At 39.3% G+C, this 18,703-nt stretch overlaps 2 protein-coding genes across 4 annotated transcripts; both read right to left on the minus strand.

Moving 5' to 3' along the window:
* Positions 1 to 1,269: 1,269 nt before the first annotated feature.
* Positions 1,270 to 1,932, minus strand: nanos3 (nanos homolog 3). Its single transcript, XM_037690508.1, has one exon. It carries the CDS (start codon positions 1,930 to 1,932, stop codon positions 1,366 to 1,368), a length of 567 nt encoding a protein of 188 aa, XP_037546436.1. The 3' UTR covers positions 1,270 to 1,365.
* Positions 1,933 to 3,757: 1,825 nt separating this feature from the next.
* Positions 3,758 to 17,930, minus strand: si:ch211-286b5.4 (afadin- and alpha-actinin-binding protein). 3 transcript variants are annotated; one of them, XM_037690215.1, is made up of 13 exons: positions 17,908 to 17,930; positions 17,771 to 17,804; positions 17,131 to 17,228; positions 16,548 to 16,616; positions 16,349 to 16,472; positions 16,205 to 16,283; positions 16,012 to 16,132; positions 13,842 to 13,986; positions 13,647 to 13,750; positions 13,411 to 13,572; positions 13,169 to 13,283; positions 8,226 to 8,373; positions 3,758 to 3,894 (listed from the first exon to the last, which is right to left on the minus strand). In XM_037690215.1, the coding sequence occupies exons 2-13, from the start codon at positions 17,802 to 17,804 to the stop codon at positions 3,798 to 3,800; spliced, it is 1,296 nt and encodes a 431-aa protein (XP_037546143.1). In that variant the 5' UTR covers positions 17,908 to 17,930; the 3' UTR covers positions 3,758 to 3,797. The 3 variants fall into 3 exon arrangements, with proteins under 3 accessions (XP_037546143.1, XP_037546142.1, XP_037546141.1); XM_037690214.1 differs by having other exon boundaries at positions 16,361 to 16,472; positions 17,888 to 17,919; XM_037690213.1 differs by having other exon boundaries at positions 17,888 to 17,919.
* Between the last annotated feature and the right edge of the window lie 773 nt (positions 17,931 to 18,703).

An 18,703-nucleotide genomic window follows, 5' to 3' on the forward strand; every position in this document is an offset into this window, starting at 1 on the left:
GCCCGTTCTGAATTCACGCCTCTTGTTACCAGTTTCTTACAGAATACGTTAGAAAATTTAAATTACTTATTCTGTTAATTGGTTTTTACTCCTCTGGTTTAATTTCCAACTGAATGTTGGATTTAATTATTTAGATTTTTTTTTTCTTTTTAAATTAAGTTGTATTGTTTACCATTAAACTATGTAATGATTCACATACATTACACACTTTGAACCACCCAAACAAGCAGTTATTAGTGGTTCCACAAGTCGAAGCTAAAAGCGGTGAAGCTGCTTTTAGTTTGAACGCCCCTCACCTGTGGAGCTCAGGCCTGACCTGACCACATTTAAATAAATCTAAAGACATGCTTGTTTGGTGTTGCTTTCAACTAGCATGTCGAGTTACCCACTATGGCATTCATTAATTGTGCATTTAATAATTGTATATTTGATGATTTAATGATGCCTTTTATTACAGTATGCATTTATTTTTGTCATAGCCGTCTGGTTTGAAACATGTCTAATGAACAAATTTACCTTTATTCTTTCTAGTCGGAAAGTCATGGCTGCTCATCGACAGCTGGAGAACCTTCGACGCAAAAATCCAAAAAGCTTTGCACGTTAGGGATTTATTTTTCTTTTACGTTTTGATCTCACAGGTCCAAGAGTTCACAAGTTTTAAACTAAGGATTTAAATGACTTAATTCTCCTGTTAACTGGTTTTGTTTCCAACAGGAATGTTCAGTTTAATTATTTGGATGTTCTGTTTTTTTTTTCTTTTCTTAAAATAAAGTTGTATTGTTTACCATTAAACTATGTAATGATTCATGTTTGCTTATGTCTGGGAAAGGGACAAAAAAAATTAAACCAAGTTCAAGTTACATATTTATATATTGTTTTCCAAACATACAAAAGGCATTTACAATTTTCAAAATAAAACATGCTTTTACTTATGTACAACTTCTACATTAGAACAAGAGGAAATCCTTCACATACATATATAAAGATTAAAAAACTGACAGTCACATGATGTAAACAAGCTGTAATGATGAGTCATTGTAGGTCCTGCAGGGAAACAATCGGTCAAATCATGGAGGTGTGGAACTGGACAACATTCGGCCACGTTTTAAATTATAAAAACAAACACTGATGTTTTTTTGTTTTCCTCCCAAACATCCGGCAGTCGTAGTAAATAAAAATAAAGCCTTACAATATGTAAACAGACCAAAACAACTCCAATAACAAGAGAAAACTCGTTTATATAAAAAGTGAATGCAAATGAAAAACAAGAATCAGCACAAACCACACGCGCTAAAACAAAAAAAAAAAACCCCACTCATAAAGAAGAGGATGTCTTCTCTTTGTCCTTTTGCTAAAAAGTCCGACTCAGCGTCTGGACCTGACGTACACGGAGCAGTACGCGCTGTCCACTTTGGGGCAGAAGCGCTTGGTGTGAGCCTTGGCCCCCGTGGCCCCGCACAGGGGACACACGTACTTCCGCAGGTAGGGACAAAAAACGTCCCCGGCCTGGTTCTTCAGCCAGTGGGATCCATAAACCAGCTCGGACTCCCCGTTATGTTTGCAGAAGCTGCAGAACTTGGCGCGCTCAGGAGGAGCAGGAGTGCCGCCGCTTCTGGTCCTCTTGCGCTCTTTGGACCAGACGGAACTCGCCGGTGATTCTGACGTCATGTTCGCCTCCACGTCCTCTGCTTGAGGCGCGTGCGGGCTCAGGAAGGCCGTGCGGTGGAAATCTGACGTCCTGTCTGCGCGTGGCTCCGTTCTGCCGACTGCGTTCAGGCGCATAGACATGAAGCCTTTGATCAGATCGTCCGGCTCTGCGCCACGCGCGCGCACTGACAGGTGGTGCTCAGCGTGCGTGTCGCGAGGCACAATCTGTTGGATTGCGTCCGCCAGACCCAAATAATCCCTCCATGGCTCAAAACGTTCGCTCATCACTCCTTAAATTGTCTCCAGAGACGTGAGGAACTTTTGATTGGTAATTGGACACAGCGGCGCCACGAGGCGCACACCTTGCTGCCAGCCCCCAATCACATGGGCGCGTGGGCAGCACGTGCCGTGTTGATCCAGCTCTCCACCAATCAGAAAACAAGAGACAACCTGTGCACTTGTCTAATGAGTGAACTTTTCAACAGTTCGCTCTGATGAAATGAAACTTTTAATGCAATGAAACTTGTCGCTTTTCGGCGAAATTCTCTGATTTCAAACAAAATATGTCATTTGCGTGGATCATCCGAGGTGGTGGTGGTGGAGGGAATACAAGTTAAGTTGGGTTGTCATATGCAAATCAACACAAGATCAACAATTGTTGTTCACTAAATTCAGGTCTCTCTTGTAAATGTCTGATGCTTAGGGAGATTAACACCATTTTATAACAGACCTGTATAAATAAAGGAAACGCTCAGAAGTCTTAACTCGACAAAACATTTAGACTTTTAATCCAAAAGATTTGTTGTTGACTAAACATCTTCGCTGTCGTAATTAAAATTAGAATGTTAGTAAATGCATTTTCCTTTAATTTCGCTCTTTGAGTATTGAATGCTTAATTTACATTATAAAAACAAAATCTTAGGGGGAGGGGGGGGGTGTTTCCTGTGCCCTTCCCCCACACCCTGCACGGTTTTATCTTTTTTCGTTGTCTGCATTTTTATTTTATTTTTCCCCATTCAACCTTTATTTATCCAGGCTAGTCTCATTCAGTTACCGGGACTCTTTTCCATGAGAGACCAGTTTACAAAATTAACTATAAATCGTTAATTAACTGTTTATTGTTAAAGTAATTATTGAACCACAACGGAACCTTGAACATTTGCCGAAGCACACAGGCAGATCAATGCGCACATGAACCACACTTGTTCCATTTAGCACAAAAAAGTAGTACCACTTAAACTACTGTATTGCTATTATTAAATACATAACTCATCCCGTGAGTTTGCAAGTATGGGAAAAAAATTGAATGAACTTACCTTGATTTATTGTTCATTTGTAATTCAGGTTATTTTAGAAGACTGGAACCCGTTTTTGATTTATGCATAGAGTACAATCGCTTTGCATGCTTTTTTTTTTTTAAATTAATTTAATTTTATAGAGTAAATACAGAGTTCGTTTTCATCACAGTAAATCAGTTTAGAAGCTAAACAAGTTAATGTAAAAAACCAAAAAAAACCAACTGATTGTCTTAATTTAAAAGCGATTAAAAAAAAAGTTTAAAATTGAAGAGCATAACTTGATCAGATAAGGTAATATCCATTCTTTTAAATGAGATTTTAGTGGTAAAGGATGGGTCAGTCCAATTATTTTTCTCCATTTCACATATGATCAGAGTAACAAAAGATGTTTAATGTTTTATTGTGCCAATTGTAGGTTTTACATGTGTAATTTAAAGAAAAATCATTTGGGTGAGAGAAAAAAAATTATACATTTGTCACTGCAGCAGCAGGTCAGTGATGTTTGTTCGAGCAATTAGCAATAAACACTTGAGCTTTTGACTTTTAGCTGGGATAGCTTTTAGTTTGTTCATAGTGCTGGGTCAAAACACACGAGACGAGTTTAATTGCTTCACTTGTGAATTCAGAGTTGATCAAACAACAACAATGCAACAAAAGGTCTCGTAAATGAGTCCCCGAGGCTCAGTGGGACTAACGTGTAGAACTAAAAGGTTGAATGAATGAAAAAAAAAAAGAACATTTGTTTTCAATGTGGATATCAGCACAGAAATAATGTGAAAGTTACAAGTAAAAAAAATAATTTCTTTATTCCGTCAAAAAAAAAAAAAAAGTCAATATCTCATCAAATTTATATTAAAATGACCAGTCTAAATAGGAAGGCCAAGGTGTGTGCAGTCGCTTGTCGGCTACTCCATCCCACATCTCCGACTGGTGCTCAGCATGTCTGGACCTGAAGGTAAAGCAGCAGGTATGAGATGAGTGGAAGACAAGTAGCTTAAAGACAATCTTCATTTATGCGCTGAGGAAACTATGGATTCTATCAGCAGTAAAAAAAAAAAAAACGAGGTTATGAACAGTCAGTATCTTACCTGTTGTAGATGGCGGACGATGTTCATTTACATAAAGTGTTTAATTCTTACTGGATTGATGAGCCAACAGCCAGAACAAAACCAAATATCTATTCTAGTTTTACTAAAATATATATTAGGTATCAAATACTGGATATGTTTTGCAGACATTCATAACTGTATTTTAGTCAAAACATTTAACCTTTTGTGTGATTCATTTACCTGGATGAATGAGCATACATCCGGATGGTTTTTCACCATTTTGGCCAGTTTAACCTCAGATCGTTTTGGTGAGGGGGGTTCCCTATTTGCATGTGTAAACTTTACTGGCAGGGGAGGTTTTTGCTCACATTAAGGAAAAAAAAGGAGTCACCATTTGGGAGGAATCTAAAAATTAAATGAATTACAGCTGCTCTATATAAACAGGATGAGATATTTTGTCCATTTTATTATCTATACACCAATTTTTTATTGATGTTTGAATTGTAGAGGATCTGAAAGCACAGTTTTGGGAGGTTGATTTAGTATTTTTCACAAGTGTAAAAATTATGCAAAAAAAAAAAAAAAGAATAAAGTCGGCTAATCATTTTCTAAAAGCATCGTCTTCAGCAGAAAATTCCACTTTAGTCTCCAGGAAAGTGATCAAAATATAAATTTTTTTTTTTTTTTCATTTAGCCTTTATTTATCCAGGTTAGTCTCATTGAGCCACGAGAACTCATTTTCAAGAGAGACCTGTTTAGGGAGCACATGGTGGGGGTGTTTCACCTACCCCACCCACAATTTTGATGTTGTCGGGGCCGGGGCGTGAACCGGCGATCTTCGGATCACAAGCCCACCTCTCTAACCTCTGCGCCACCACTCCCGTGGCGTATAGGTATTTTCTATATCTAGAAAATATAACTTCTAGATGTAGGAAAATGTTTGCAGATGGCACTTTGTTTCTTATCCTGAACAGAAATATGAAAATCAAACAGGTGTGTGCTCAGAGACCAGCTGAAACAAACTAATGCTGGTATTTAAAGCCCCCGTGTTATGTTGCCTGAATATTGTTGGCTTTTTTCAGGCTCTGGCTGTCAAAGCAGTACAAAACCCAACAGTTTGGGCTAAAGTAAGCACAAAAACGTGTGACACCTTGATAGAATCCAACCATTCAGAAGCAAATTAAGACAAAGCAACAAAGTAAGTACATTTTATTTATATAGCACCTTTTACAAGTCAGAAACCACAAGGCGCTATATGGAATATAAGACATAAAAATAAGATAGGAAAAAAAAGAAAAAAAGATAAAACAGAAGGAAAGGTAAAACATATGTATGACAAAACAAAATAAAACTAAAAGCCAATCTGAACAAATGTGTCTTCAGCTGCTTTTGAAGAGAATCAAAAGAATCAAGGCAGGGTAAAGTCAGAGGTAACGCATTCCACAGCCTGGGGGCCACAGCCCCATCCCCTCTGGTCTTAAAATGAGTACGTGGGACCATGTGTCAGGAAAATTCCCCCATATTAACAGCCCAGATCTATGGGGGAGTGGTGACGCAGAGGGAGCAGCCGAAAGAAGAAGAAGAAAAAAGAAAAAAAAATTAACAGCCCAGATCTGAGGCTCCGAGAAGAAGAGTAGGGCTCCAAGTCAGAGATAGACTGGGGCTTGACCCCTCAAGGCTCTAAAAGTAAGAACTAAAATTTTTTAATGAATTCTACAATATACTGGTAGCCAATGTAAAGAGAAAACTGGTGTGTTGCCTTTTCTGTGTGTTGGTTAAAAGCCTTGCAAATGATGATCCTTCTTGGTCAAACAAATGAAAAGACTTACAATAATCCAGACGGAATGTAATAAAAGCATGGATAATCATCTCTAATTCAGCTTTAGACACAAGAGACCTAAGCCTAGAAATATTTCTTGGTTGGGGGAAAAAAAAAAAGAACAGTTTCTGATTAAGCCCCAACAGCTGTCAAAAGTTTTTTCCATAGACAATTTGATGATCATCAAAGTGCATGGATCATAGGTTTGAGCAGAGAAGACAAAGCACAAAAAAGAACAAAAAAAAAAACTGACATTGTCAAAAATTAAAATTGAAGTCAAACGATACAAACGTGGAGGAGCAGAAACGGCCAAGCCAAACACAGGCGCCATGTTGCCACGCCTAAGAACTAATCTCAAAATTTGTGTCAAGGATATAAAATAAAAAGGTTGTAAAATGTAACGGCTCATTATGGTCACTCCAAAGGTCAAAATAGGGAATTTTATATCCATAATAAAGTTCAATTACCGATTCAAGAAAAAAAGTTGCAGAAAAAAACGCTGTTTTTAGAATCAAAGCTAAATCAAAGCACACACCATGAACGGTGCAGTGACCTACGATACGTTTGTGTTGAATTCATACTTCAGAATAATAATTATTAGAGCACATGGATTGTATCGTTTCTGGAATTGTAGACAACTTTGTACGTATCAGAGACTCCTGCTGTGAAAGGCTGAAGGAAGTTGTGATTTCCCTACTATTAGGGATTATTATTATTAGGGATTATTCAGGGGCCGAGATGAGGTAGAGGTAGGGCGGCCGACCTGGGACCAGAAAGTCGCGGTTCGACTCCCAGCCATTCCCACATGTCATGGTTTCTCTGAGCAAGACACTTAATCCCTAATGGACTATTGCAACGGTTTATTATCTGGGTGTCCAAATACTTCTTTAAAAGTCTTCAGTTAATCCAAAATGTTGCTGCCAGAATCTTAACTTGAGTTAATAGGAGGGATCAGATCTCTCCTGTTTTAGCTTCTCTCCATTGGCTCGTCAAGTCCAGAATTTAATTCAAAATCTTACTTCTAACCTACAAAGCCCTCAACAACCTAGCTCCATCTTATATTCGAGATCTTATTGTTCCATATTTTCCAAACGGAGCACTTCGCTCTCAGACTGCAGGTGTAGTGAACTAAGCCACTACACAGGTTTACTCACGGTTCCTAGAGTTTCCAAAAGCAGAATGAGAGGAAGATCTTTCAGTTATCAGGCTCCTCTCTTGTGGAACCATCTTCCAGTTTCTGTCCATGAGACTGACACATTGTCCAGTTTTAAGACTGGGCTTAAGACTTTCCTTTTAGATAAATCCTATAGTTGGGGTTAGCTTGTTACGCTGCCATAGGCTAAGAATACTGGAGGACAAATTTACCTCATTTCCTTAAAGAAGTGCTAGAATTTAATAGTTTTACATTTGATACCATTTCTATCTTAACCTGCCATTGTGTATCCGTTCCTACCAAACCCAGCCAGTCAAAGCAAATGGCCGCTTGTCTTAAGTCTGGTTCTGCTAAAGGTTTCTTCCTCATGAGGGAGTTTTTCCTTTCCACCGTCGCCTTCATGCTTGCTCAAGATGAGATCAGTGATGAGTTAAACTGAAAGTCTGCTCCTCGGATAAATAGTGTTATATTATTTTTAATGAATGCTTTTGTTAACTTATTTTATATATGAATGTTTCTGTTCAGTGCCCAGAGATTACTGGTACTTGTTGTGACTTGGCACTATATAAATAAACTGAATTGAGACCGAATTGCTCCCCAGGCACTTAGCTTCCCACTGCTCCACTGGGTGCATCTCATGTGTAATGGTTAAATGCAGAGAACTCATTTTGTCATTGTGTGGGAACATACAGTGACAAAAGGCCAAACACCCCATCCTGACCAGCACCCCCCAAGGAGAGATGCCTCGTCCGATAACAATCTCAGACGTCTCTTGCTTAAGGCAGTGTCTGTGAATCTCACAGCAGGATGGCTTGCATCATGTCAAAAGGTGCACAAAAGATCTTGATGGCAGGCCGACAAAGTCTTTCAGATGAAAGACGAAACGTTTCTTACAATAACAATCAGTCTGGATGACGATTGAACCTTTGTGATTTCCAATATCCAGAACGTATTTCTTCCTCTGCACAATCGATATTTCAGAAAACAAACATCTTTAAGGCAAACTTCACTTTTCCTATTCATAAAAAGGGGGTGGGTTACAGTTTTTTTTGTTGTTTTTGTTTTTAAACAATTTCATGTGCCCCGTGTGTCCTTTCATGATTTGGGAGACCTCTGGATAACAAGAACACAACAGCCCTTTCCAAGTATGAAATTAAAGTTTTCAAAATGCCATCCACAACAAGTAAAATATTAAAATCTTCACAATCTTTACACAAAACCCACTTCCACATCAAGCTGTGTTGGGTGGGAACACCAACCTGTGATTGTAAGACAGATTGAGGGCAGCGTACAGCTCAGGGGTGTCGGGGGTTTGAACCCGAGCTCCTCCTTCATTTCCAGACTCAGTGGATGATGGAGTGATGGGATGACAGCCAGACACGTCCGTGGGCCTCCCACTGGAGAAACCTGACAATGAAAATGATACTTATATAAACAGCACAGTTAAAAGAAAACTCGAGACAAAACAATGATTCATGTATCACGTTTCCATGAATCAGAGTTCATGGGGCTGCCACACCAGCATTTATATTAACTGCAATTATGAAATTTAATTGTAAATTAAGTATAAATTGCCAGCTTCTATTCAATTTACTTAAAAGTGTTTAAGGCTGTCAAAAATATGCAAATTTTAATCTTAAATTTTTTTATATTTATGCATCATCTATGACAAAAATAACCACTAAATATGCAAAATTCACTACCAAAAGTCTACTGTATCATTTGGATTTACCTTGTCCTGTGTGACTGAGAATCTAATGTCAATGCATTTCTACAGCACATAAAAACAACCAAAGCTAACTAAAGTGCTTTACAATTAATTCAGTTAAAAAGAGTAAACGATAAATAAAAATACATTTTGTGCCTCAGAAAACACAAGTTAATAAAATACAACACACAGCAACAATAAAAGTCAACTAACTGGTTCTCAGACTCTGCATGGATCAAATGACAAGGAAAAAAAAATAGTTTTGAGCAAAGATTTAAAAGTCAGCTGTCTCAGTAGTCTTTAAATGATCAGGTAAACTGTTCCACCATTTTGGAGCAGCAAAGCCTGATCACCTCTGGACTTTAGTTTGGATCTGGGGACATTATGACGTACTGGTTGGTAGACCGGAGCGCTCTTACTGTAGTGTAGGTATTAAGAAATTACATAAATAAGACAGGGCCAGACCTTTTAAGACTTTAACAAGCAATAAAATCTTCAAATCAATCCTGAAGTGGACAGGAAGCCAGTGGAGAGAAGCCAGGACAGGCGTTATGTGATCGTGTTTTTTAGCTGCTGTTAAAAGACGAGCTGCTGGTTCTGGATGGTTTGTAAATGATGCAAAGATGATTTATCTAAACCAACATACAATGAATTACAGTAGTCCAAATGAGAGCTGATAAAGAATGAATAACCTTTTCATGGTCTCTGAAAGGGAAACAAGACTTCACCTTGGCATCGAGTCTTGGAAGAAACTGGATTTCACAACTGCATTTATCTGTTTGTCTAATTTAAAAGCACTATCAAAAATAACTCCCAGATTCCTGACAGTGGTGTGGCTGTATGAAGCCAAGAGGCCAAGAGTGTCAAGGGTGTTGCATTTACCAAAGCTGATAGACTTTAGTTTTATTTATTTTCATTTAAATTCAGAAAATTTAGTTTTAACCAAACTTTAATGTCGTTTAGAAAGTTCAAAAGTGGTTCCAGTGGAGTGACCCTGTGACTCAATGGACAGATACAACTGAATATAATCAGCAAAGAAATAAAAAGAGATGTTATGTTTTCTAAAAATGGATCCCAAAGGCAACATTTAAAGATTAAAAAGCAGTGGACCTAAAATAGACCCTTGAGGGACCCCACAGATTTGAAGATCCACAGATGAACATTCCCCTAAATGAACAGAAAAACCCCTGTCAGACAGGATCTAAACCAAGATAAAACTGTTCCTTTGATACCGACCACTACATCCAACTACACAGCTGGTGTAATCTACACCAGCATACCGCAGAATTTGTAATAAGCTAAATCAGCAGTCACGTTTTGTTGCCAACAATCCAGAGTTGTTTATATTAGAACATTGACAAGTGCACTTCAGGCAGTGTCGGCGCACGACAAAGTCAGTAAACTTATCCCAAATTATTTGCTGTTTTCTAACAATTTTTACAAAAAACCCTGAGGAGTTTAAGATACATCAACCCTCAATCATTTGTTGATGCAAAAACTGTGTTGGAAGCATAAAATTTTAAATTAAAAACATTGAAAAATTGTGTATTTCGACAGCTATAATGGCTTTAAAGTAGTAAATTAAAAGAACATCTAGTTAAATAAATTTCCACACTTTAGCTACATTTACATTTCAGAGCTCTGAAAAGCTTCAGTTCCAACTAAAAATGTAATGAGATATTTATATAATATATATATATATATATATATATATTGTATCAAGCGCACAAATATTAAAAACAGAAAAAGTTACAAAAATAAATAGATTGCCTATTAAACAAGTATTTGTAAATTTATAGTATGCTGGTTTATTTTATAAAATATTAAGACATTTAGAGTTACAGTACAGGTGCATCTCACAATACTCAAATAATGTGAAAGTTATTTTTTGTTCATCAGTGCAGAAAGGGAAACTCATTGCACACATTCATTACACAGAGTGAAATATTTAAAGCTTTTATTTATTGTAATTTTGATGATCATAGCGAAAAAAAATGGTACCTTTGACAGTGTGGGCAGGTGGATAATGAAATCAGCATCTCCGTTAAGCTCATCAGCAGCAGGACACATGAAGTGCTCTAAAATGTCCTGGAAGATGCTGCGTTGGCTGTGGACTTCAGAAAACACAGTGGACCAATACCAGCAGAGGACATGGCCCCAAACAATGACTGACTGGAAACTTCACACTGGACTTCAGAAAACACAGTGGACCAATACCAGCAGGACATTGCTCGTATGATCCTCCGCGGTGACTCGCCCGCTATGAATTTTGTCGTCGGTCACCAAGCACAAAAAACACCCGCACTTCAGCATTAGAACACGGTGTTGTCATTATCGTTTTTAAAATCTGAAAAATAGATCCAGCCGCTGCTTAGAGTTCCGAGAAATTGCAAATGGCGGATCGGTGAAAAGTTTCTGAGAGGTCCAGTGACTCCTCCCCCTGACCAATCAGTGACCGACAGTGTTCTGACGTCACATTTAGGTGCCGACTCGTCTCGAACGGTCCCACCAGAGAAGCAGGGACAAAAAAAAAAAAAAAAAAAAAAAAAAAAAGGCCGAATCAGCTAAAAAGTACTAGTGGTGGAAAAGCGCTCAAACCGTAGCTAACTGAGCAGAGTTGGGGCTGAGTAGGAGTGGTGGAAAAGGGGCATTAGATAACCGAACCACGCACACCACTGAATTAGTCTTTCCTCTCTTATCAGTTATGCAATCCGCTTTCTCTTCGCTTGTGAAAACTTGTTCAGTCACATTCTGATGGTCATGGGCACTCGTTTTGAAGCGATCACACGCGTTGGAGATTAGCCTAGCCTGCTACTGCCAACGCCTTCTAGACTTGAGCTCTGCGTAACATCTACGTCGCCACGCACTTGCGAAGTTGTGCCGCAGCTTTTTCTGTTTGGGTTGAAACTGAAGCGGCCGCTTCAACACAAACAGAAAAAGAAATGCGTCAGTGAAACGCTGTAATATCGAAAATGTGCTTAAAATTCACATCAACGTTATTGAAGAAAAGTATATTTCGACATATATCGATATCGAATTATTGTCCAGCCCTACGTTCTGTGCGTTCAAAAGTCTGACGGCAAACTGAAAAGCCAGAAATGCTTAGTAACCCGACCGGCTGTTACACTAGCAGACGGTCGCTAACACACTAGTAGCACCAGATTTATTTATCGGCACTTTTTCTAAACTGGACGGCTCCCAAACGTTTGTTTTCAAATGTTTCTGGTGGCGAGCAGACACCTGTAGCTGATGATTAAAGAGAAAGTGCAACTTTTGGACAAAGTTTAAGATGGCCGAACCTATGCGGCTGCCGCTGGCCGCTTACAGCACATTTGTTAAAATGCAATGGATTAATGACTGCAGAAAAAAAAACATCACTTTGGATACCAACACCAAAGGTGAAACAACTTTACTGTTTTGTCATCTCTCAGCAAGCAGCATGGAGGAAGAGAAATGGCGATGTAAACGAGGAGCGGCTGCGTCTGCTCACAGCACGAGCGGAGGAGTTTGTTAACGCAACGTTCAAAGATCTGATCACCGAGGGGGTCTACAGGTCTGAACCAAGTTTTTAACGTGGACGAAACAGGCCTGTTCTGGAAAAGGATGCCGTCTCGCACTTTTATTATGCAGGACAAAGCCAAAGAGCCTGGTTTTCATCTCATCTTCATCACCTTCATCATCATCACTGGACAGCCAATTCTTCATCTCCATCTCTTCATCTTCACTGGCAAGTACCCATTTAGATTAAGATTTTTAAAAGGTTTAAGAGATTGGAAAATTGTTAGGAACATTGCAAGAGTGTGGAAAGTTTTTAAAAACGCCAATATATACCAGTTTATAAAATAAACTACTTCTTACTACTACTACTACTGTACATAATTGAGATGGTAATGACACTCAAGTGTACTTGAACTACTGTATCCCTACTTTGCGGTTTTTCCACTTATTGTGGGTGGGTGTGGTCCCAAACACCAGTGATAAACGAGGGACCACTGTATCTAATTTTCTGAGACCCTGAATGTTGTTTTTTCATTATTTGTAGCCCATAATCATCAAAATTACAAGAAAACAAGGCTTGAAATATTTCACTCTGTAATAAATCTATATAAGTTTCACTTTCTGAAATGATTAAATTGAACTTTTCCACAATTATAATTTTTGACATGCACCTGTATACAACATTTCAAGTTAAAACAGTAGCAATGCCAATCAATGTGTGTAAGGCGAGCGGAAGGCCCTAAACTAAATCTTTTAAAAGGGGGCTCAAAAATCTTTGAGTCTTCTCTGCACAACTGTACAGGAACTGGCCTTGTGAGAAAACAAATTATTTTTTAATAAAATAAAACAGTTGACTTCAGATCAACAGGACACAGGGAAATAAAGAGAAAGGAAAAATCTGCCAATTTGGATCCTGTTCTGAAAACAATCAAAAGGACTTTAATGTTAATCTGAAGTCAAACTGTGTCACCACATTAAAGGATCATCCTCACTGACCGAAAGCAGAGCTCTCTCCCCCGTTGCTGGTCTGTGCTCCTTGGCCAAACGGAGACGACGCACACAAATATTGCTGCTTCACATAACAGGCTCTTTGTTGCTCCAAATCGTGGCGCTGCGTGTGCAAAAGAACAATCAGGACAGGATGTACACAGTAATCTTTACTTGTACGAGAGTTTTTAGCCAATGCATGACTAACTTACGCACTGCAACATCCTCACCCTCTGCCTCGGTTATTTTACCTCACGGCTCAGTCGAATGGCGGCGTCAGTGAAAGCCTGCCGCTCCCTTTCAAAAGTCCTCCTCTGACGATTCAGCTCTGCCAAGGACATCTGAAGACGTTCCCATTCTTCCAAATAATAGGAGTCTGAGAGCTCGAGGGGAAGAGGCGAGACAAGGCTGTCCTAAAAGACGACGATCAGAACATCATGTTTAACATTAGCAAGGATTCAGATCAAGTTTGAATAATAAGTCGAACCTGCAGGAGCTGCTGCTGTAATCTGACAAGCTGCTGACTTTCTTTCAGCTCAGTTTCTAGCTGAGCCATGAGTTTGTCGTGGTCGGTGCTAGCAGCAGTTCGACCTGCAAGCAGAGAGATTTTTGAAACGCTCGGCTTGACGAACGTAAAACAACTTTAGCAGGATCCCTCTGAAGATTTAATGTTGGGGTTTACCTTCAGAAAGGATGTCTCGCAGTTTCTTCAGGACCTTCCTCCAGCTCTGAATGACTCCTCCGGTCACGTCTTCACCGAGAGACGTCTCAGTTTCAACCAGACTTCCCTCTCCTTCTTGTTCCACATCCATCAGCTCCGTCACAGACTGAAATGAAAAGGATTTAACTTTGAGAGGCCAGAGATGGTTTGGACATGTCCAGAGGAGGGACAGTGGGTATGTTGGTGGAAGGATGTTAGAAATGCAGCTGCGAGGAGAAACACAGGAGATATATGATGCAGTTAGAGAGGACATGGAGGTAGTTGGAGTGAGGACAGAGGACACCGAGGACGGAGTGAGATGGAGGACGATGACTCGCTGTGGCGACCCCTGAAAAACAGCCGAAAGAAGATGATCCATTGGTTCAAACTTTGTGTTGTAAATTTAAATTTTCATTCACCTGCTGCCAAAAGGCAAACGAGGACAATGTTTTTGCCAGCGTCTTCATGCGTGTTAGCAAAATATCTCATTTCACTGGATGGATTTGAACAAAACTTGTAGAAAGTAAATTACTGGATGAACATCTTATGGTTGTCACAGTCAAAGTCAACCAAAGTTTAATAAAAAAAAATAAAGAAGAAGTTCTGATCCGATTTGACAGATGAGCTAAACTTTGTTGGGACTAGGCCTGTAAAGATAACAGATTTTGCTTGGCGATTAATTGTCTCAGAAATTATTGCAATAAACGATAATATTGTTTGAAATTTGACAATAATTATTTGTCAAATGTAAGAAGAAATGTTGGGTAATTGTGTGTTGTACCTTTAAAAAAAAAAAAAAAAGACTGAACTGAAGGATGGATAGTGAGGGAGTGAGCAGCGTGTCTAAGAAAAATGGGAGAGAGGCCCCTTGACGTGACATGGGCTGTCTGGTGGATGCTCAGTGGTTTGAGCTCTTTAGCAAAGCATTTTTCACACAAAGCTTTTAATTAAAAACATTAAAAAAAAAAAAACATCAGTAAACAAGTTCTCAGCTTCTTTTTGTAGAGAAAAACAGCTTTTTAGATGAAGGCACAGGTTTCAACCGTGAATTTTGGAGCTTCGACAAGATGGAGGCAGCCTCAAAACACCACCACGACCAACAAACACCACCACGCACCACTCCCCCCCACCCCCCCCCCATTTACCCTTTATTTATACAGGTAGTCTCATTGAGTCACAAGAACTCATTTTCAAGAGACGTGTTTTGGGGAGCAAGTGGTGGGGGTTAAGCGTCTTGCTCATGGCCCCAGAGTGAGGCAAATGAGGGTGGAGGCAGGTGTGGATGCTTCACCTTTTCCACCCACCTTTTGATGTTTACAGTACCAGGAGTTGAATCTGTAATTTTCCCAAACTTCTCTAACCTCTGTGCCACCACTCCCCCACACCACCCACCCCCACCAACATTGAAAGCGTGCAAGTTATAGCCGAACCGAACCTTTGAGAATTGCGCTGCTGTTGTTCGGTGTATTGTTTAGCATATATCTTGGTTTATATCTCAGATCCTTATTTATCGTTTCTTTTTACACTTTATATTTTTGCTATTGTTGGATGTAACTGGGACCCATCCATCCATCCATTATCTTTTACCAACTTCTTCCATTTTGGGTCAGGGGGGTCGCCGGTGCCCATGTCCAGCAATCGCTGTGCGAGGGGCGGGGGACACCCTGGACAGGTCGCACGTCCATCACAGGGACACAAAGGCAAATGAGACAAAACCATTCACTCCCTCACTCACACCTAGGGACAATTTAGAGTTACCAATCAGTCTAACATGCATGTTTTTAGTCTGTGGGAGGAAACCAGGAGAACTCGCACATGCACAGAGGGAACATGCAAACTCCACCTAGAAAGGCCCCCAAACTGGGATTTGAACCAGGGTAACCTGCTCCCTGAGAGGCAGCAGCTCTACCTACTGCTCCACCATGCTGTCTATTCATATTGAGGCTAATAAGGTCCAAATAAAAATTAAAGCTCAAGCCACTAGAAAAAAAAAATAATTTTCACTGAATTTAATCCAAATTGAGAAAAAAAATCTGCTTTGATTAGATCTGAACAACTTTTCTGAATACAACTTGTTATAAGCTTATAGTTAAAAAAAACTTAATTTGGGGATAAATTTACTCGTGACATGAGTTAAGCGTCCGTTTCTGACCCGCTCCATGTCGAGTCTGAGCGCGTGCAGGAGGGTGGTGAGGCTGTGGCGCAGCTTCATGGCCTCTCTCAGCTCTGCCTCCCTGCGCTCCAGCATCAGATGCAGCGTCGCCTCCTCTTGTCTACAAGATGCAGAAATCAGACAAACATCCAACAAGAGGTGGACAATATGAATCAACATTTAGTGAACTCGCCTTGCGTTTGGCCTGAACGGTTTGCTCAGATGCTCTCTTTTGCCTCTGCTTCCAGGTGGGACGTTCAGCACCTCTATGGCTGTAGATAATGGAAAGAGATCAGCGTTTCAAGATGCATTTTCAGTGGATTACTAAGAGCCTCACATGGTCCTTTGCCTTTCTGCCCGTCAGTCAGCTGTGAGAGTTTCTCCTTCAGCTTGTTGCAGTGAAGCTCCTGACGCCTCAGTTCTGCCTCTTGCTGGAGACACTGCAGCTGCAGACAGGAGCTCTGACAGCAGCATTTTTATCAAGACGAGGAAAAATGTTAAGCCTTCAGGTCACTTTGTGTTGTGGCACAACTTACTTTGGCCCGTTCAGTCCTCAGCATGTTCTGAAGCCTGCCATTGTGTTCATCCATCTCTTTTAGCTGCTCCTGCAACAGTAAACAATTTTTTTGTCCTTCAACGGGCACATTTTTACTATTATCGCAGCAATGTTAAAAATAAAATTATGTTGTATACAAAAATGTATTTCTTGTAATAAAATTTAATCAAACTAGAAAAATGCTTTACAAATTTCACAAAGTGTCATTCTGAATGTAAATAAAGACAAATACGCATAAAGCTATAAGTACACCAAAGGAGCACAAGGAAAAACTGGATTTTTCACTAAAGAAGTGAAAAGACTGAGTGACTTGGATAAAATCTGCTTAAGTTCAAATGCAGCAAAAAATAAAATAAAATAGCAAAAAATTTAAACAGCAACAAAAGTAGCTAAAAGCTAAAACTAGCGAACAACTATACGGTAAACTAAACATCCCCCAAAAAAGCTAAAAGACTAAAAGCTAAATAGCAACAGAGGTAGCCAAAATCAACAACAACAAGAAGAACAACAAGAAAAATAGCAAAACGTAGCTAAAAGCTAAACCTGTTTGTTTGTTTGCCCACCCTGAGTGCATCTCCTTGGTCTCTGTTCTCCTGTTTGGTAGCACACCAGGATGTTCTTAGAGAGCATCCTTCCAGAGTGTTTGGACCCTTAAGGAGACCTGAATGTTAGACCAGAAAATTAAGGGGAAAGAAAGAGGAAATCATTATTGTCATTCTGTGGAAAACAAAGTGATAGGTGATGTAATCTAAAATAATCAAGTCTCCTGCATCCATAATCTGTGGCTTTCATTTGTGTTGCAAATTTAAAAACAATCAGAATACAGTATCTATAATAAAAAATAATTTAAAAAACCACTAGCAGCAGCTGGGCACCCTAGATGGCAGCCCACTGCTTCACATGTGCTCACATGTGCTCACATGTGCAATGGGAAAAATGCAGTGTTCCATCTTTATTGACGCTCTTCCAATACTGCCACCTACTGTTGTGTTTTTGTAAGCTGCTTCTGGAATGTATATACGTGACGTCATTACGTTATAAGGCGCTCGTGAGTGCAACTGTGTGCGTACTGCACTGTTTGAGGTTTTCAATAAAGACACCAGAAAGAGGCTGAAGAGACTCAGCGACTCACTTATTCCTGTCTCTCTGCAACCCCAACACCTCTGCGCTACAATCCATTTAACACAGAGATAATTAATTTACCTGAGCGCCCCTGCTGCCCAAATCTGGAATCCATCTAAATGTACAAATTTAAGAAACGAGAAATTATTTTACATGCATGTAAAAATACATGGCGTAATCAGCAGAACTTGCACCCACACTTCCTGGAGAGTCCATACCTGAGCACTGCAGTCATCATGCAGGGAGCAGCGTCTCTTGTCCAGGTGAAATCACTTCTGCTAATGATCAGCAACATGTGGGCGTGGTGGGCGGATCGATCCCGCATCGATAATATCGATACAGCATTGGGATTGATATTTATCAATAACAGTGTGATGACATTGATACTTTAGCTTCAGTTTATCTCCTGTATGTGGTGTCATTCACACAGCACAGGCCCACAGAGAGGCTTCTGGGAATATTTCTGTGAACTCAAGGCTTTGGAGGTTGTTCTGTTATTTACACTTTATTTATTGTATTTTCACTAAGTATTTTTAATTTGTAATTATTTTTTCAAACCCAGAATAGAAATTTACTTAAGAGGAGAAATTTTGTTTGATTCCTTTATATCCTAAATATATTTTACTGTTTTATTTGTTGCGGTGTTATAACCTTGGAGTTTGTTTATTTAAGAAGAAAAAAATCCAGAAAAGGAGTGCAATGAAGGGATATTTTTTATTTAATTATCATAGCTTCTAAACACAATGTTTTAATTTATTCTTGAGTGATAATTTTGTGCACTTTGTTTAAGGGGAAAAATAATCCAGCCATCACAAGGTATGGGGAAAATTTTTTTTCTACTGTTTTTTCCCCCCCCCCCCCCCCCCAGAAAAAGACTTTTATTATAATAAAGTATTTTTTATTTACTTATAAACTTTGCTTAATTCTATCCTAGGTTTTAACTAATAAATGATCCAAAGAAAAAATATTACAAAACACTTAAACGTCATCAAAATTCACTGTAATTATTTAGAA

This window comes from Nematolebias whitei, chromosome 16 (assembly GCF_014905685.2).
Source record: "Nematolebias whitei isolate Nwh7 chromosome 16, NemWhi1, whole genome shotgun sequence".
NCBI classification, from domain to species: Eukaryota; Metazoa; Chordata; class Actinopteri; order Cyprinodontiformes; family Rivulidae; genus Nematolebias; species Nematolebias whitei.

What these genes read in the sequence shown, in the direction of transcription:
- nanos3 (XM_037690508.1), bottom strand. Translation starts at nt 1,932, where the DNA reads ATGAGCGAACGTTTTGAGCCATGGAGGGATTATTTGGGTCTGGCGGAC.
- si:ch211-286b5.4 (XM_037690213.1), bottom strand. An exon ending in TGGGCAGCAGGGGCGCTCAG is followed by an intron (nt 17,229 to 17,770) that starts GTAAATTAATTA and finishes TCTAACATTCAG; the next exon opens with GTCTCCTTAAGGGTCCAAAC. An exon ending in CCATTCGACTGAGCCGTGAG is followed by an intron (nt 13,284 to 13,410) that starts GTAAAATAACCG and finishes TTGCACACGCAG; the next exon opens with CGCCACGATTTGGAGCAACA.